This window comes from Melanotaenia boesemani, chromosome 16 (assembly GCF_017639745.1).
Source record: "Melanotaenia boesemani isolate fMelBoe1 chromosome 16, fMelBoe1.pri, whole genome shotgun sequence".
Classification (NCBI taxonomy): domain Eukaryota; kingdom Metazoa; phylum Chordata; class Actinopteri; order Atheriniformes; family Melanotaeniidae; genus Melanotaenia; species Melanotaenia boesemani.
In genome coordinates, this window is record NC_055697.1 from 20,479,464 (window position 1) to 20,498,298 (window position 18,835).

At 37.9% G+C, this 18,835-nt stretch overlaps 1 protein-coding gene across 2 annotated transcripts in view; it reads left to right on the forward strand.

Moving 5' to 3' along the window:
* The first annotated feature begins 1,159 nt into the window (after window positions 1-1,159).
* The window catches only part of insyn2ab (inhibitory synaptic factor 2Ab), a 32,079-nt gene continuing 14,403 nt past the window's right edge, over window positions 1,160-18,835 (forward strand). Inside the window, exons 1-4 of one of the 2 annotated variants that reach the window (XM_042009631.1) lie at window positions 1,160-1,278; window positions 1,482-1,644; window positions 8,554-9,718; window positions 17,679-17,750. In XM_042009631.1, the coding sequence (XP_041865565.1) occupies window positions 8,559-9,718; window positions 17,679-17,750 (1,232 nt within the window). In that variant the 5' untranslated portion in view covers window positions 1,160-1,278; window positions 1,482-1,644; window positions 8,554-8,558. Of the gene's footprint in view, window positions 1,645-8,553; window positions 9,719-17,678; window positions 17,751-18,835 lie in introns of both variants that reach the window. The other variant, XM_042009632.1, reaches the window with a different exon arrangement.

Consider the following 18,835-nt stretch of genomic DNA (forward strand, 5'->3'; position numbering starts at 1 on the left):
CTATAGCCAGGGTTAGTTAACTTCTAAAGGTTAGGGTGAATTCTACACAGCATCAGTTAATTAATAAAGAGTGTGCCTTTATTAGAATAGAAGCAAAGTGAGATTATTAGAAATTTTGTCAGGACTGCGCATCTGAGATTTAGTTGTCCTAACGGTTTTCAGGAAGAGTTTACCACACTGATCCATTGCTTGTGTTAATTTATCATTCACTTATTTGGATAATTTTTTTTCTGCGTTGAAGTCTGCATGATGCCATCACTTTTTTAAGTAAAAAGCACCCTTGTTCTGAGCTGTCCACACATAATTAAAGCAAGCAGGACTCATTGGACCGTGCATCCAATTGTACAGCACTCCAAGGTCCACTTCCAGTATTCACATACAAATGGGAGGAGCTTTAGATCATGGTCCAGGCCTTTAATTGCCCTTAAATCTCAAACGTTCTATGTTGAAATCTAACTTTATAATGTACATGTATATAGTCATCTATTAATTTCAATAAAAAAAAAAACAATATGTCTTAATCGACTGGGTGTTTAGGATTTTGTCAGTTTCCAGCAACAACCAAACACATCCTTGACCAATGAGCTTCTTTAATATGTAAAAAAATATGAAAAATGTAAGAAAAATGTATGCACAAGTGAAGCACATTTTCCTCTGTGCCTTTTTCTCTGTTTCACTGTCTCAATTACTCCCCCTCGTCATCTCATTTTCTCTCCTGTCTCGTATTCTCATTAACACTGCTGCCCTGTTGGCACTTCGTCTCCCCCGTTCCCCCTTTTGTGAAGCTGCAGAGCCACTTCTCTTTCCCTTTGCGCAGTTCACCCCCCTTTACCACTTCTAATAAACAATGTGTCAGATGTATGAAAGTAACGGGAGGGCAGGACACATCCAATTAAAAACACAATGCATTATTATTTCTCAGTTCCCCTACTCGGTCGTCTCTGGAAGCCTTTTAGATTATATAACAGCTCAGTGTCAAGGGAGCCAGCCTGTGGAGGACAAGTTGAGGGGGTCTTTGCCGATGATGCAGCTCACCAACTCTGGACTTTCCCCAACAGCTTGCTGTACTACCTCTATATCCTCCTCCTTCTCTTCCTTCTCCTCTTCCTCTCCCCTCTTCCCTTCCACGCACATATCCACCCACCAGCCCACCCTCTCCCTTTCTTTCCCACACACCCATACACACACACACTCAATCACGAATGCACAGGGATTGCAGCAACAACAGCTGCACCGAGAGATGGAGATCGCTGCTGCATGTGTGACTGCCTGTTCCCGGTGAGTGCAGGGACAGGAGTGAATGAGTGTCAGTGATGCTTGAATGAGATGCATGAGGGAGAGGAAGGGAAGAGAATGGAGTAAAGGGCATAAGAGGGATGTCAGTGAGGACCTCAAGAGGTTTTGAGACCGTGTCTGTCTGCTTTTTTCTTCCCCTATCCTGATAACCTGAATCTTTGCCGGATGTGCCACAACTACTTCAGCTGTCACTGCACCGGCAGCCTCGCTCTCAGTGCTCCCGCAGCTTGCGAGAGCTGCTCCAGTGGCTGGATGGTACCCTGGCACCCACTAAACACATGGATGAACACTGGATCTACAGGGGATCTGTGCTTTCTTGTCCTTTGCACCTCTGATCTGTTTCTCAAGGTAAGACTTATACTTCCTCGCATTTATTTTTGGAGTTACACACATATTCCCCTGTATTGCAATAAAAGTAAGGGATGCATTTGCACTGCTTTCTAAAATGTAAACTGAAGGAAAGTACCTATCAAAAGCATGAAATTTGATAGAGCAGATCAGTGCTGAAGTCCTTATGTTGAATGTATGTGTATGGACCCTGCATGCATCAGATATGAATAAATTAAGGAGGTGGCATTCCTGTATCCAACCATTTGAAGGTTTACTGAGTAAACAGGAGAGCAAAGAAATTTGTTTCCTTCACAGCTGAAAAAATGTTATTGAGTGGTGATGCCTTTGACTTTGATTAATATCCACTTATCATGATGCGTGTCTTTGCAGCCTTCGACAGACATGCAGTATTTACCTTGTGAAGCAGAGGCTTTTTATCGAGATTGCTGTAGTTGCAATTTGTCTGAGCTGGATAGTGAAGAATATTGATGAGCGCTCACTAATAGACTATTGCGTATTTGCATGTAATAGGCTACCAGAATGATGATCAGTTATAGGAAAACACATTTCGTATTAAGCACTTTGAACTATATAATATGCAACACAGCATGTGCTCCCCAAGGCTGAATTTGATGAAAGGTGGATTTAGACTTATCATGACTAATGACATGTTTGATCGGGAGGGCTCAGGGGTACTGCATCACTTACAGAACTGCACTTGTATGTGGTCTCACTTCCTCCCACACACTTTCTTTTCTGCACGATCCTTTCTTACTTAACCTTATACGACATATGGGATATGTCTCACATAGGTAAATCTTCTATTTCAACATCTGTTTCACCTGTTAAATTCTAATCTATATGCCATATGAGTTAATCAGCTGAGTACACATGTACCAATAGCTCAACCCCTCAATAATTAATGAGCCGATCAGTGATGCACTCTTGATGTCTGACTTAAAAAGATTTATGTTTCTTTTTTTTTTTTCTTAAAAAAAGGCCCACCCTAACATGAGAAAAACCAATGCAACTGCCTGACAGACTGTAAAATACCTACGCACCTGCAGTTTTCTACAGCAGTACATCTCCTGTCACGCTGCTGATAACATTTCCACAAATTCACATAGATAATGTGATGGCATTGACAGTTTTTACAGTTAACTACAACAAAAAAGGCCTTGTTAGGAGTCAAACTGAGGTGGTGGATGGTTGTGAAAGGCTGACCCTAAAGCTACAGACAGCTGGTTTAATCTGATCACTTCCCTTCTTTTTCCATTTACTTTCTTTTTGCTTCCAACTAATTAGGAATTAAAAGTATATGGTTAGGTCAAGATATTTAAAAATGAAGGGCTAGAAAAATATACATTGTTCCAGCATTACAAAGTTTTATAGATACTCATTGGACACAGCTTGTGTTGCATGATGTGGTGCTACTTGCTACCAAATAAGAAACACCTCTCATCTCACAATGTTGAAAAAACATTTTGGACTAGACTCTTTTCAGACTTTCTTTTCCTAAGGTTCCATTTCACAGCTAGCGCTCTCATCCTAGATGCAAAGATATAAGATTCTTAAACCCTAGTACTACTCTTGTAACAGAAGGTGCTGCTCAGTGATAAATGTTTAAAACCAATAAAGTCATAAAGCAAACTTTCAGAGGTGTAGCCTGCAGCCAGGATACAGATAGCTCTGGGAGACAGCTGGAGTGTTCAGGTCTTTGTGATCATGGAACTCTTAAAACTGGTAGGAATTACTTGTGCTGAGTAGCGTTAAGAGAAACATCACTGCAATATGAAGTGTATGAGGGAAAATCCTGTAATCTACACATGCTCAGTAGTGTAGCAATGCAAAGGACCACGTACACAGCTTCATGGACAGGACAAAGGCATATAATGGGATGTGACATCTCATCCTTTAAATTGTGCTTATGGAGGCAAAGTTGGTGCAATGTCACGCTCGGTAATTAATGCAAATAGTGAGTCAAAATTCCTCAAGCAAAGTGAATACATTGCACTATAGAATGCATGGAGGGCGATAAGCACAGCAACAACCTCTATTATAATGAAGGAGCTTTTTTATACTGCAACACAAATGCTTTTGCACATGTTAATAAGAATAAACTACAACACTGACGAATATCCAATGTTCATGAAGTGTACAGTACGTGTTGATGTCAGGCCCTGACAGTTAATTAACCATTAATGAGAGAGGCTAGACAGTTTTATCATATGTAAATATCCTACAGATCCACTTCAGTAATTATTGTGTTGATCCAGGCTGACAGGGATACAAGACGATCCGAGCAAAGCTGTCTCTTTTTCTCTGTTTGGTGAAGGAGAATAAATCATGAGTCAGCAGTGTTGCAAATCCACTTTTGCATGGAAAATGGAACCAATCCCCCATAAACAGCCATGTTTTTACAACATTGTGATCATAATAATCAATCACAATGCTGTAACATTTTTTTTTTTTTTCCACGACATTTCAGTTTGAGGAACTGAAGGGCAATTGGAACAGACAACGTGGTCTGCCGGGGTACATAAGGAGATTTAAGAGGATTACTTTTGCAATTTTAGAGTCAATGCATTATTCATAATCCTTTGGATAGCTGAGGCCAAATCAGGGAAGGACCTCAGGTCATTAGCAGAGATAGCTTGCTGTGAGGAGGAGGGCTTGTAGGAGGAGTAAAACTATGCTGAGAAAAAGGAGGTTTTCTTTTTAACTATCTGAATATATACATGTGTCACAGCCGTTCTCACTCAGTCTGTTCTCACACCCTCTGCGTATCTAATTTCAAACTATAATAAGTCATTGAAGAGCTTTTTTTTCCCCTTCCCTATTTTATAAATTACCATTTAGGTGCTTTGCATGGCCACATAGGAAGCGGCATGTGCTTTGAGGAGACTTCCTGCAGATGTGATGCTTTTTGCAGGAGTGTGAGATTGGTATTTCTGAGTGTGAAATAGTATGATCTTACGTGAATCTGCTTCGAACAAGTTCTTTTTATCTATAGAACCGCATCAACAAACAACTTGATGAATTAAAGTGCATACCAAGCTATGTTTCAGAAGGAAAGGCAGCATCCCAGTAAAATTCATCTGCTCAATATTCCAAAAAAACTGTGTGTAAAATTCATGACGCAGCATAACATATTGTTCTTGTATAATGAGATTGAGCTAGTTGGGGTCTTTTTGTGCCTTCTTGCCTTTCTTTACCATCTGGCTTTGAAAGCATTACAGTGAGTGAAGTGACACAAGCTGCTGTTGCCGTGCATTGTTTTCCAACACGGACAGTTGTCTCTAAATATATTCCATTTCTTCTACAGCTAGAGCTGAGGGTTGAGTTACCATGGAGAGACTACAAGGTGAAACACATGGCAGGAGTCCTGAAAAATACAGCCAGCCTCCTGCTTTTTGTTATCTGTCCTGTCTGCTTTTGTGTGTATTTGTGTGTGCTTACACTCTTTAAGGTACCGGCAAAGGTATCTCTTTGAAAAGGTGACTACAAGGAGCCGCACACACTAAGACTCACACACGTAGACTCTTTTTTTGCTCTCACACTCAGACCGAACATGTATTGAGGAGAAAAAACACAGACAGATACCAACTTTGCAGGTATTCATGTGAATACCTGCAAAGTCACAAGAAACAGAGTGTGCATTTTCATTTCCACAAGACATTTATTTTTGCATCACAACTTCTTAAGGTGTGATGTCAGAGTAACTTTATCCATATTGTACATGGCGCTTAGCTGTACTTCCAAAATCAGTATCAATCTAATCCATTAATGTTCCTTTTTGCAAATTTCAAAGAGGCAGTGAAACTGACAGTAAGGAGGCATCTCTTCAGTGTAAATTTCCCCCCAGAACAATCACATTGATGGATTTACAACATCTCTGGATGATAAAACTTAATTACTTTCAGAGGAGCTGCAGTACCATGAATAGCTTGTTTTTGTGTGGTAATAAATGATTCATTGGAGTTTATTTATCGTGTGGTGTCTTGTCATATGAAAATGATTAACCAGCTCACTCTGACGTTTCCTTTCAACCGTATCACACATCATTTCATTTCCTTGTGCTGCTTGATATATTTCATTGCACTAGCTATGAAATGTGTTTCATCACAGATGAGAGAAAACGTGATTTTATTTTTTCACCATTTGATCAAGTTCGGGTTAATTTGAAATCCACATTGCGCTTTTTTTTCTTTCTTTATAAATCAGATTTTAGGTCATCTGTGTGTTCATATCTGTTAATGATGTATTAGTTTAAAGACAAAATTTGTTATCTTATGGGAAATTATGAAAATTAAAGAAAGGCCTAAAATTAATGGCATATGGAAATGATTAATATAATAGTGTAATTCAAGTGACAGTGGACCAATAAAATACTGATCATGAGTGAAGCTTAGCAGCTACATTTAAAGAAACAAGACGTTATATCTTATCTGAGGCCCTTTAATTTATTTATTTAAAGGACATAAAAATACCATGATTTGAGTACTAAACAGCAGTTATTTTAGTGTTTTACTGTAGCACAAAACAATAAAACAGTGGCTGGAAATATGGATTTTTGGAGGTTTATTTGTTACTTTGCTATTTTTATAATATATGTTATTGCCATTTCAAGACATTTCTAGTTTTTATAATCATTTATAAATAATTACCTATTTTCATCAGGTTTTTTTTTTCTTCCTTTTTAAGTTTAGGAACAGTTTTCTCCCCCAGCTCACTAGGAACAGACTTACAACTTGATCATAGAGCGTGTACATTTCATATTTAGTGTCTAGTTTTTGACCTCCACTCAGCACAACTGAGATCAGGGAGTGATGATAATAAATCTCCCCCTAGGGAGCTTGAGAGTCTACAGATGGATACAGATGGAGGACCTCAACTCCAGTTATTATGCACTGTAGTTTAGTGTGTGTGGGCCACAGCTGCTGTGAGGCCATTACCTTTGCTGGGGATCTCAGATCAAACAGACAATATATTTTATGGTAAGCACCTTCAGCTGGGAGGGCTAAGCACCAAATACTCTATGGTCATTTGTTATTAAAACACTTTTAATACTATCAAGTAATTTTAAAACAAGAGTTCACTTGTCTTATGAGAGGCTGCATTGATAAAGCTATGGGTGGATGTAGGGTGAGAAATAGGTGCAGCTGAGCAGTGAAAAGCAGTTTAGATATGATTACGATATAAGGAAAATCTAAGCATATGGTCACATGAGCCCATTAGTTTGAGTTGGAATGTTTCTCTAATGCGTTTTCTAATGTAGCTTTTTTTTAACAAAAGTAGCTCAAGTGAATGTCGTGTTTAAATCACTAAACACAATGTAAGCTGTTACATTAGAGAGGTTAAGGTTTGCAGGAATCAGTGGAGGATCAGGAAAATTTTACATGCGGTGGCAAAGGGGAGGCAAGAGCTTCAGACAGTGTGGCATGAGTTGCTTTTACATAGACCACTTGTGGTCTGATTAGACATTAAATCACCATAAAATATGTCATGAACACATCAGTTCTATTGGCCTCGATTGCTGTGAATTTTCAGTCCAGTCAATAGAGGTGGTTTTAACCATTCCATGATCTGATCAGCAGGGAAAAAATAAACACGTCTACACTCATTCTGATGGTTTCTGTGATGTATGTTGCTTCTGCTCACTGCTAAACTTTGAGGGGGCTAGGTGACATCATGAGATTAAGGAAAGGTTTGAAAAATTACGTCAGCAACACAGAACTGATACGCTTAGATGGAAACTCTGAAAGAGTATCTTGATGGTCAAAAGGCTCAACACAAAAAGTTGTTCAAGCAGACATTTGATCGTATTTGATACATTTTTTTGTTGTCTTTTTCTTCTTCCAAATCAGTTACTCACTGTGAGTGTTAAAAGTGGTACAAGTGTATAAATATCATAGGAACATGCAACTGATGAGATCACTTTATTTAGTGTCCATGTAAATGTGTCAGCTGGAATGTCTGATAAAAAAAATGGCAAACAGAATTTGTGAATGGTGGGTAACACTGAAATCTACCAGCCACATTGGCTGGTGATCAAAAAAGTTCATTTAAAGCCCTGTGTGTAAGCATGACTACTAAGTGATACTTAAATAAAGTAGGTGTTTGTACTTTTATGTTGGAGTCTGACAACGCATAAAAGGCAGTGTAAATAAACAGTATTTAAATAATGGCAGAAGCAGCAAGAGTAGCAGCATGAACACAATTATTATTCCACAAAGGGTCTCCTGGAGCGAATCTTCTAACAGCTGGCAGGGGAGCAGGCTTGTGAGATGCCACTGAGCTTTGCAGCCGATGTTCAAATTGAACAAAAGGCAGGTTCCTTAATACAATGTGTCCCACTGAATGCCAGCTTAATTTAGTATAGTCAAAATTCCCAGTCTTGGATGAGCACCTGCGACTGCTTTCTTCCCCGTGGCAACTGTGACAGGTTGTTTGGTAGTATAATTAGAAACTTTAAGAGTCAAAAAATGACATTTCTGACCAAGACATTGTTGCAGGGAAACTAATGTTACCAAGGAGAATCCACTGAAAAGTGTTAATAGAAAGAGACATTTGAAAATTGAATACAGAATAGGAAAAAAACTCTTTCAGAATAATATAATAAAAAAAAAAAAAACACTTGTTTATTTTATCCGCATGTGTGTACTTGCATATCTGGTAATCCTATAGATTTTTATCTGTGATATATGTTTTTTATGCTTTACTTTTGGTAGATTTCACCATATGTGCTGATGAATACTGTTGGAGATTTATGGATCTCATATTTGGATTTTGGTCATCAGATCCTTTTTAATGTTTTCCTAAAAGTAGGAAAGAATCTGGCCAAGATCAGATCAAATTCCTTCCCATGAGGTTACAGACACATAAGTTCTCTCTTTTCTTTATCTTTCTTTTATTCTTCTTTTTTAGGAACTATGGTGAGCAAAGAGGACATCAAATGTGTTTTTCTCTCAAATTCAGATGAATCAGAGTCAGAGACAGGCCCATCACACACCTCAGACTCCAGATCAGAATCAGACAAGCTGCTGGTGAAGAAGAGAAACAAGGCCTTACAAGTCCGTTTTAAGGATATCTGTGAGGCTCAGAGGGAGCATCAGGGAAGACACTCAAGATCCATTTCCTGCAAAGTAACACACAGAAAGTATTTGACCATGCCTGCCAGGCGCTCTATTCCAAATGTGACCAAGAGCACTGGTGTTCAGACTTCCCCAGACCTCACTAAGCGATACAAGACTTTTCCTTTTGAGAGGAAAAAAGGACATACATTTAAACATACTGCTTTGGTGGAAGATTACAGAGGACAAAACAATGGGTTTTTGAGTGATGTAAAAACAGAAAAAGAGGACGAACGACCTGTTGGAGAGTCCTCTAAGTACAAGGGTAAGATTGTGGGGCAGACAAAAGCTCTGCTTCACCACACCGATGACAGCAGCGACACAGAGGATTTGCTTTCCAGTGCCAACTGTTTAGATGGACCCTCATGTCCAGACCCATCACATTTCTTGGAAGAGGGCCAACCGAGTAGCCCTCCTTCTAAAAGTGAACCAGAATACCAGGCTTGTGGGAAATGGGCCAAACACAAAGGTTTATCCAAAGAAGACACGGATGCTAGCACTTCCTCAAAGCGCCAGCTGGCTGACTCTGAGTTTTTACAGGACAAGCCAAAGGGCACGGGCCCTGTTGCATGGAACTCTTTGACACAGGTGGAGTCAATAGGAAGCCCCACTGTGAGCTGTAAACGGAAAAAGGGTTTGCAACTAGGTGAACAGCAGTCCCAGCCCTTTCCTCATAGTGTGAAATGTTCTGTGCAATCACAAGGACAGTGTCGGACAAGGCATGTGTCAGCCTCCTCTAAATTGCAGCGATCAGTTGAGGGGGACGAGGGATTTCCACCAGGAAGCACAGGAACCCTAGGCATGGGCAGCAGCCAGCAGATAATACCCTTATCAGGAGACAAGGATATCAAAGCACAGCTGCAGGCCATGGAGAGTCTCATCAACTCAAGCCAGGAAACCATCAAGGTCCTTCTTGGAGTTATTCAGGAGCTGGAGAAGGGTGAAGCACAGAGAGAGGGGTGAGTTTGAGACTGTACACTTCTAATTTTTTATACTTGCAGGCAAACATCTTCAATACACACAATGTATGCACATTTTATTTAATGCAGACAAAATTATGATTAAAGGTAACACTAATTTATTTCAACTTCAGAATTATTTTTGTATCTTTGGTCATTGTGTGTATTGGTTATAGAAAATATTGTACCCACACATATTTGGGCACAAAAATGTATATATTCATATAATATTATAACTCCAACTGGGCAAGCCACACAAGCACAGAGTTTAACTGGTTGTAAATCTTCCACAAGATGGTTATTTTAACTGCTCTATTTGGAGAATGTGAAACAGCAACAAAAATAAACCTCATCTCACAGGAACATTCTGTGCACAAATAAAAATGTGTGTGGATTAGTTTGGTCATGTTACAGGTGATTTATGGCATTGTTTATGATTATGCTTGTTTAATTGCCATCTTGACTGTATTGCATAACATTTCATCAGAGGTTCAAAAGTTCCAAAGGTTTTATTTGTCATTCCTACATGCTGAAACCATGAGATTTGTTACCCAAAGCCTGGCAACTCCACAAGGTAAACCAAATAGAATAACAACACTATTATAAATAAATAGAAAATATGTGTTAATATTTGCAAAATGCAGTAGTTAACTTGACTATGTGACTTGTGCCTTTCATTTCCAGAGGTGAACTGTGGTATTTGAAGCAACATCCTGTATGCAATGAATAGCTAAGTCCATAGTCAACACATTGAACTAAGGTAGTAAAAGAAGTATGTGATTTGAGACACATAGTATGGCAATGTTTCAAAAACTTTATATTTACCTCCTAACTTTAGCTTGCAATCATTACATAATAGGCTAATTAGCACTTGAAACACAACTGAAAATGTAATTACACCTGATAAGAATGTAGATGTTTGGACTTAAATGAAAAGAAGGTCTCTGTGAATACTAGGTGATGAAAATCAGGTCAGATTAATGTTTTTAAAGTTCATCCTCAGACGGCCATTAATGTTTTTAGACAAGCTTTTTATACCACAACATTCAAAATACAAAACACATTATTAGTTGTGTGAAATTTAGATGAATGATTAGGTCCTACTTAAACACTTCAAATACATGGCATACTGAATGTCAGTACTGTTTTTTAGTGGAATTTTTGTACAAATTAACAATACCTTAGTTATGTCTTATATTTATACAGATACAGTTAAAGAAGAAATTACATCAGCAAAATTCAGAAAAGCCTTCAAGCCAAGTCACACTTTTACAGCAGCACAATGCTAAGAATAAACATCTCTAAAAGCCATAGCAACACAGAGTAAATTGTCTTTAAGTCGTATTCATATCCAGCGCAGAACAAGGCACCTTAGTGTAGCTCTGTGGAACTTACTTTTCAAGGCCCAATTAGTGCAGCCTCATAACACTTTGCCTTTCATCTCCACAGAACTGTGCCTGCTGTGGCGTCTCCACAATGTTGTGTTGTATCATTGTGTGCAAGTGTTACTACAAGTGCAAGTGTAATTGGAGAACAGAAAGGCTTGCTTCTATAGCACAGTCCCAAATAGTCTGTCCAGTTTTTTCATAACTGGACTGATAGGCTCCTTCAAAGCTATAGACAAATCCAGCAGCCATTTTATGTTGCGCCATCTTGCGGCGCCACCATTACTGAGGTGGCTAGTTCTAAGTACCTCGTATCTGCTGACATGGACCGCAGCATTAATACTTGTACTGATAATGATAAACAGTGGTCTACAGTTATTGGTTTAATTATCTGGAAATCTCAGTGTTAATCTGTTTTTCATATTAGTTAGACATCCATGCATTATTGTAAACTATAATTAATCAGACACAAACTGATTTAAATAGCTGACAATCCACAATGTAATATATAACACTAATCTGGAAATAGTTCAAGAAATTCCATCCAGATTTCCTTGACATGGAATTGAAAGTAGTTTGACTTTCATCTCTTTTGCATGCACAGAAATGCCACCTCAGCAATGGCGGAGGGACTACTTCTGATTAGTCTATATGTTGAGTGTAGCCAAAAAGTAACTTAAATCCTGAATCCACTTGTTTATGAGCCATGTACCTTATAATGCTTTCAGCAACAGTGCAGTCATAAAAGGGAGAGAAGTGACCTAATATCCCAGAGATGGTCTAAGACACTTTTTAAGGAGAACAGGAGTTACAAAAAGCAGCCTAACCCTAACATACAGCCTCACTTTTAAGGCTGGGCAAAGGGACAATTTGTGGACATTGCTCTAATGTTCAAAACCACAGGGACCCCCTGTGATTCTTAGGGGACCCCCTTGGTGGCTCCCCGACCCCAGTTTGAGAACCACTGTGATAGAAGACATTTTGTGTGGCTGGGTGTTTGAGTTTGTGTTAATTATGATTTGGTCATGATGCAAAGTTTTTTAAAATTGGAAAGAATAGAAAGGAAGAAAATATAATAGTTTGTCACATAGTTTATGACATAGTACATATCCAGTGCCCCACTCCTCATCACACCTGTGCCTTTTCACCACTCTGAAAGGCCAAATTAACAAATAATTTAAGTAACAAAAACAAGACACTATCTCATCCAACTGACATTACATAGTGGCATAAAAGGTGTTTGAAACAGTGATTGTTCAGTGTACAGAACACAAGAGGGAGATAAACTGACTGAATCTAATAGATATTAATTTTTAATTTGCAAAGGGGAAAATAGTACTGTTTAAGTACTGGAGAGATGTTTTATCAGTACTAAGAGATCTGAGCACATCACACCAGTTTTAAAATCTTTACACTGGTTTCCAATCAGTCACAGAATAGATTTTAAAAGCCAATAACAGTTTAGCCCCAGAACACATATGTGATATGTTAAGAGAATAAACCTAGCAGAGCTCTTCGGTTTGGATTTAGGATTGGTGTGCTAGTCCAGACCAGAGTCCAGACCAAAGATGGGGAAGCAGCATTTAGCTGTTCTACTGCAAATAAGTGGAACAATTTGCCAGTGATGATCAAACTTTCAGCAATTGTAAGCACATTTAAGTCCAGGTTTAAAACATTTCTTGTGTTACACACCTATGAAAACTTTTTACTTATCTAGACTGTTGCTTGCATTTAATAATTTTATTGTAATTATTGTAATTAATTTAATTTTTATTTTTATAATGTCTTAATACAATTTTGTTTCTCTTTATATTTTCTCTGTACCTTTTAATGCTTCTTCTGCACTCTGCTGTAATAAAAGTTGTGTACTTTATCTAACAGATCCATATTTCTACAAATGTTTTCACACTGAAAATAAATTGGATTAAAATTAATTTTATTTTCATTCATAGACTCACAAATCGTATTATATACTCAGTTGTTACGTCCCGATTCAGGGGTATGAGTGGGCGCAACACAAAAGTACGTTGTGGACAGATATATGAGTAAAACACAGCACATTTTATTGTCAGAAGCATAAATAAAGAATAAAACCTGAAATCAAACATAAACAAGTGTTGGGGTTAGTGAAACTGCTGAAAGAAATACAAAAGGTTAAATCTAAAACCATACACAAAACCGCCAAAAAATCCATACAAAGATCATACAAACAAAAGAGTACACATAACTCTGAGTGTTAGTTAACCTACAAAAAGTGCAGCAGTCCCAATAAGCAATGGACCACAGTCACAAACGTATAGCCTATGCTAGCCCAACACATGTGACGAAGGTTTAAACACAAAGGTTAACAAAATGGCAGAACACATACTAATATGAAGCGCAGCTCAAACCCAAACTGTGTGTAATACAAAGGTAAAGCCCAAACTAACAAGACTATAATTACTTCCACACGGGAAACACCAACAGCCAGTTTAACCCTGCCATCAATTAGTGATGTTACGTCTGACACAAAAGCCCCAAAGCCTGCATCAAGTAAAGGGGGCGTGTCCAAATGAAGCCTTATGCGAAGTCCATATTATTTTCCTGAACATCACATGACCAAAGACAAATGAGGCCCCGTTTTTCCTGATTCACGCGAGTGTCTCGTGTGATTCGGCTGCTGAAAAAGCTGCAGAAAATGCAAGAAATGCTCTGCGTAAGTCCAGGTGACAGTGAGGTGATACAACATCTGCAGCACCGACGAAAGCAAAATACATTAGCAGCTCGGGAATGATTGTATATGATACATTCCAATAAGATAAGATTTAACAGACAGACAGATAGATAGATAGATAGATAGATAGATAGATAGATAGATAGATAGATAGATAGATAGATAGATAGATAGATAGATAGATAGATAGATAGATAGATAGATAGATAGATAACTTTATTCATATATTTTAATATATTTATAGATTTACAATACAGTTGCATCATTGTGTTTACATTTCCACCAATATGTAGTTTACAGACTCAACACATTCACAGGGCTTCATTAAACCATCACTACCGTCAGTATAAAATAGTCTGTGACACAAAAGGCTACCATTTAGCACAGCAAACACACAGTAAGCAACGCAGCCATAACTCTGCCAAGGTGAGGGGAAGCAGCCTGCGCTGTCCAGCTTCTCCCTTCCGAATGATCTCTGCAGCAGCCCTTTATTTCCTGGACTCCACCAAGATGTAGTATGATTGGCTGAAGGATGAACCAATCATTGTGGAAGATACGGGGGTTGCGTCAGGTCCAGCCAAATAGACATCCGGGCCAGGCATTTGCGTGCAGGATGAGCGACAGCTGTCTGCAATGAGCAGCACCCATAACATCAGTATTTTAAACAGCAGAGAAGAGCTACTTGCTTGGTGAAGATACGCCAACGTGTTGATGTATCCTGAGTGCATCTTGCTTTGTTGAAACTCTCCAGGCTGACCGCACATGTGCCAACACACACATTCATGCACTGTTTTGCAAGTACTTTTCTTTAAGAAAAAAAAAAACATTTTTAGTTTCTCATTGCACCTCCTTTGGTTCAAAATACTCCCAGAAACAGAGATATAATCAGATTCCAAATTGGTTAGTTTAATTCAAGATGGAGATTTATGAGCTGAAAGGCTGCAACTTAGTGACGGTTCCACTTTCGATTTTAGCAGCAACCCTAGTAATAAAGCCTGTTACAGTAGTTTCCTAAGGTTTTACTCATTTGGGCAAACAAAGCTATGGCTGAGTATTTCACCCGTGAAATTGCAGATTATACCAGACCACACCATACCATCTTTATTTATAGAGCACTTTTAAAAAAACAACTTGGCTCACCAAAGTGCTGAACGATTTACAAAAAAGCACAATATTATGAATGACCAATAAACATGAGTTCATAAAGCTTACATTTCATATGCAACAAATACAAACAACTGGTCCAGTCAACATGCAGGACAGGGAGGCACTGATGACTGGAAAGAAGGTGTATGTAGAATTAGCATCATATAAGCTTTTTTGGTATTCACACCAAAACTCATCTCATATGTTAAAACGCTCTAGACAAAATAAAAGGCAACATCAAATATTATCATGTGTTGCACACCAATGCAGAAAATTAAAATCTCAAATTAAAACAGAGATGTATCAAAGAGGCAGTCTGGGTAGTCTATTTCCAGTTTGTTCTGATTTTATATAGATTGGTGTGAGGGGGAGATATAGGCAGGGACTCTAGATTCTTTAAAGGGAAGGGTCACTGCAAACAATAATTGAAACTGTCAATACAAAATTATGTGTGCTGTAATATTTCCTTCATAGTTACCTAAGTCCAAATAAATAGCTCCCTTTGTCACTATAATCTGGACAATAAATAAGGGGAAATCTTTTGGAATTTTTGAGGACTTACAAGAAGCTAATATGACAACACATGGTGGTCTAACAGCTTATTGAGATGTTTTACACTGGTTTGTCCATAAGTTCATAACCCCATTGTTTACACTCCAGATTACATAAATAAAATCCCCTTTTAGGGGAATTTACTTATTATCCCAGTCATGCTCCATGACGTAGATCAAAACAAAGTTATTTTTGTTTTGTAAAAGCTACAGTTTCTCTTTTTCTGTTGTTTTCACATCTCTTTATTTTTGGTGAATAAACATTTTTTTCTTTACTTGCAAACTTTTCAATGAAATTTGTAAAAAAAAAAAAAAAAAAAAAAAAAGAAGTAAAAACAATCCATTTGTCCATCATATATTTCCTTATTTCAGCATTTTCTAAACCTCAGCAAAAGTACTTTGATGCTTAGTGGTTTATGTGGTGTACCTGTGAAATGCCTGCTCTAAATGAGTGTTAACAACAACAATCTAACTATGTCATCATGCACTCCCAAAACCAAGCTTTTTATTTTAAAGTGAATGTAAACACTGATTAAAAAATATATTTTGTATGGACAAAAGAAAACAGCCTTCCCCTTTTCTCAGTAAGTAAATGTAATTCTATGCTGCAGGTTTCACTTATATAAAATGTGTAAAAGTCATATTAAGCCAAAATTGTGACATTACTCCCAACAATGTGAACTCATCATTATCATTTCTGAACCTTAAAATATGACTTAGGCAATTATGCTATGAGGGTAATAATATATTAAACATAGAATACCAGTTGACACAGTGGCCTTTTAGCTTTGCTTTTGTTCACACATTATGCAGAGCTCAGGCAGGCAGAGCAGCAGACACAAAGGCAGGAGGTGTGGTCAGTAAAACTGGAATGATGAGGGCAGGGCACATCCCAGGACAGCTGACGTGGGCAAACCACACAGCAGTTAGTCCATACTAACAGTTTGCTTGAGGATCGACTTTGAGAAGTGCAGTTTTTTTCCATGAAGAATATCTCTACCTGACATTCTCTGCTTCAATACAGTCTCTGTAGAAAGGGTCATGAACCTTTTACCCTGAATAGGAAAAGGTTATGCTATTTACATGCAGTGATTATAAATTTAGGTTAATGCACTTTGATTATTAGAGCAAAGCTCTTTAAATTACAACACTTGACATGAAAATCCAGTCAGCTGCACAGCTCCAGATTAGACCTTGTCTGTGCTGTGAGTTACTGTCCTTGCTCACAGCTGTTGGAGGAGACTTTATTTGAGAAGGGGGCAGGATGGATGAACTTGTTGCCCTTGAGCTTCCATCAGCATTTTCAGTCCAAGCACAGGCTGCTCTGTGTCCTCTAGTGAGGTCACCTCTCATGTCATCATCATGAACAGTTGAGGTCCAACCCCTCCACGTGTCATCTATCAGGGTGAAGGGCTACCATGACAGCATGCAATTACATGTGCGACTCTAATGCTGCTCCTCCCTTGTCATCCCCATATCACTGCAGACTACCAGTGCATGCAATGACATGTAGTGCAAATAACACTATGTGCACATGCTTATGTAAATCTTTATGGAGTAATACGTATGATGGCAGAAATAATGTATGTGACTTTTAGACCAATAAAAGTCACTGGAGTTTTAGTGTTTTCAATTTAACATATTATGCACATATTAACATGAAGTGCCACCTGGCTTACCACTGGTGCTGTGCAAAGAGCTTTCAGCATGAAAATCACATACAGACAGCTGATCCTCAGGGCAAACTATGTCATGTTAATTGCCCTTTTTAAATAATATCTGTCTGCAGCCGATTTAGCAGGATAGGTTGCAAAACTGTACACTGTCGCGTGGAATGTAAAGATAATGATTTTTCATTTCACGAGTTATGCAGCAGTTATATGCTCCTTACATGCAATTGCCCATAGAATAAAGACTGAGAAGACATATTGCACACTATGATGGCGAAGCACGGTAATCCTGTTCTAAAGAATCAGCAAGTCCACACTTAATTAATCAAATCTGGGAGATCTACTGGATCAGAACGCCTGCTGTATTTTCAGCTGTAACCAATGCTGGGTGAAAACAAGGTTGAACAAATCTCACAGCCGAAGCCCACAGGTGTTGAAATGTTATGTTAAACTGTCCCTGCAGATCATGCATATCTTTCCATCTCTTGTTTACAGGCTTACCTACAGGACGGGACAAGACACAGCGAATTGTGATACATGTAGAAACAGCGCCTGCATCATTTACAGGTCGGAACTTTTGCAAAACCACTCATTACTGCTGCATTAAATGTGAAATAAAAATGTTTTTATGAGTTATTTGATGCAATGATGCTTCCTGGGTCATTCGTGGCAGCTAATCTTACTTTTTAATTTATGTGAAAACTCCCATTATTTACATGGGGCATTACAAAATAGGAAATCTCTGCTCTGAATATGGTTGAATTTGGGACTGAACAGACTCTAAAAAATATTCTCTAGTAAGCTGTTCTGAGTGTTTTACATTAATCTTCATAATTAGAGAATATAATTTTCTACTCTGATGAAAAATGGTCAGTTTCCAACAACTACCTGCAAGTTTTTACTCTTTTGAGGCAAAATGTTGGTTCAGTATTGTATTAATTTACCTGTATTTTATTTAGAAATGATTTATAAGAAAAGAAAAATAATTAGTGTGATAGCAGCCTGCAGTAATTAGTTCAGGCAGTTTGACACTTGGCTTCTTCTTCCAGGCTTTTTCAAGTACAGCAGCAGCTATGTGATCTCAATATTACATCAAACTGTGGACAGATTAAATTAATTATGGCTGCACTTTTTTCAGATTTCTGGGTATATCCCAGTCTTGCTGGATGCCTGAATAGCATAGACTGATTCAGAAAAGTTTGTATTTAAAAAAAACAATGTTTTATTTTACTTCTTCTTCTTCTTCTTCTTCTTGAGCCAGTGAACCACAATAAATATTTTGTCCAGACATCCAAAACAACATAACTTTATAGCAAGACATTTTAACCTTCTGGTGCATGAATTATTACAAAACAGTACCACATTTTTTTTAATTAAATATTTAACTTCTACAGACATGCACATTGATGTTTTTCTGTTTTTTTAATCTTATTTTAACTTTTACTCAGTGTTTGATTTTTCTACTTTATCTATGAAAATATTTATAAAATAATATCTTGTCATATTAATATAATATAAATTTTCTAAAAAATCACCTGGATCCTTTTCCTGTCCTGTTTATCACTGAGGCAAACTGTATGTATATGTACTATATCAAATGTAGTTATTCTTTATACTTGGCAGAATATTGGTAACTCACTAATGTCCAATGA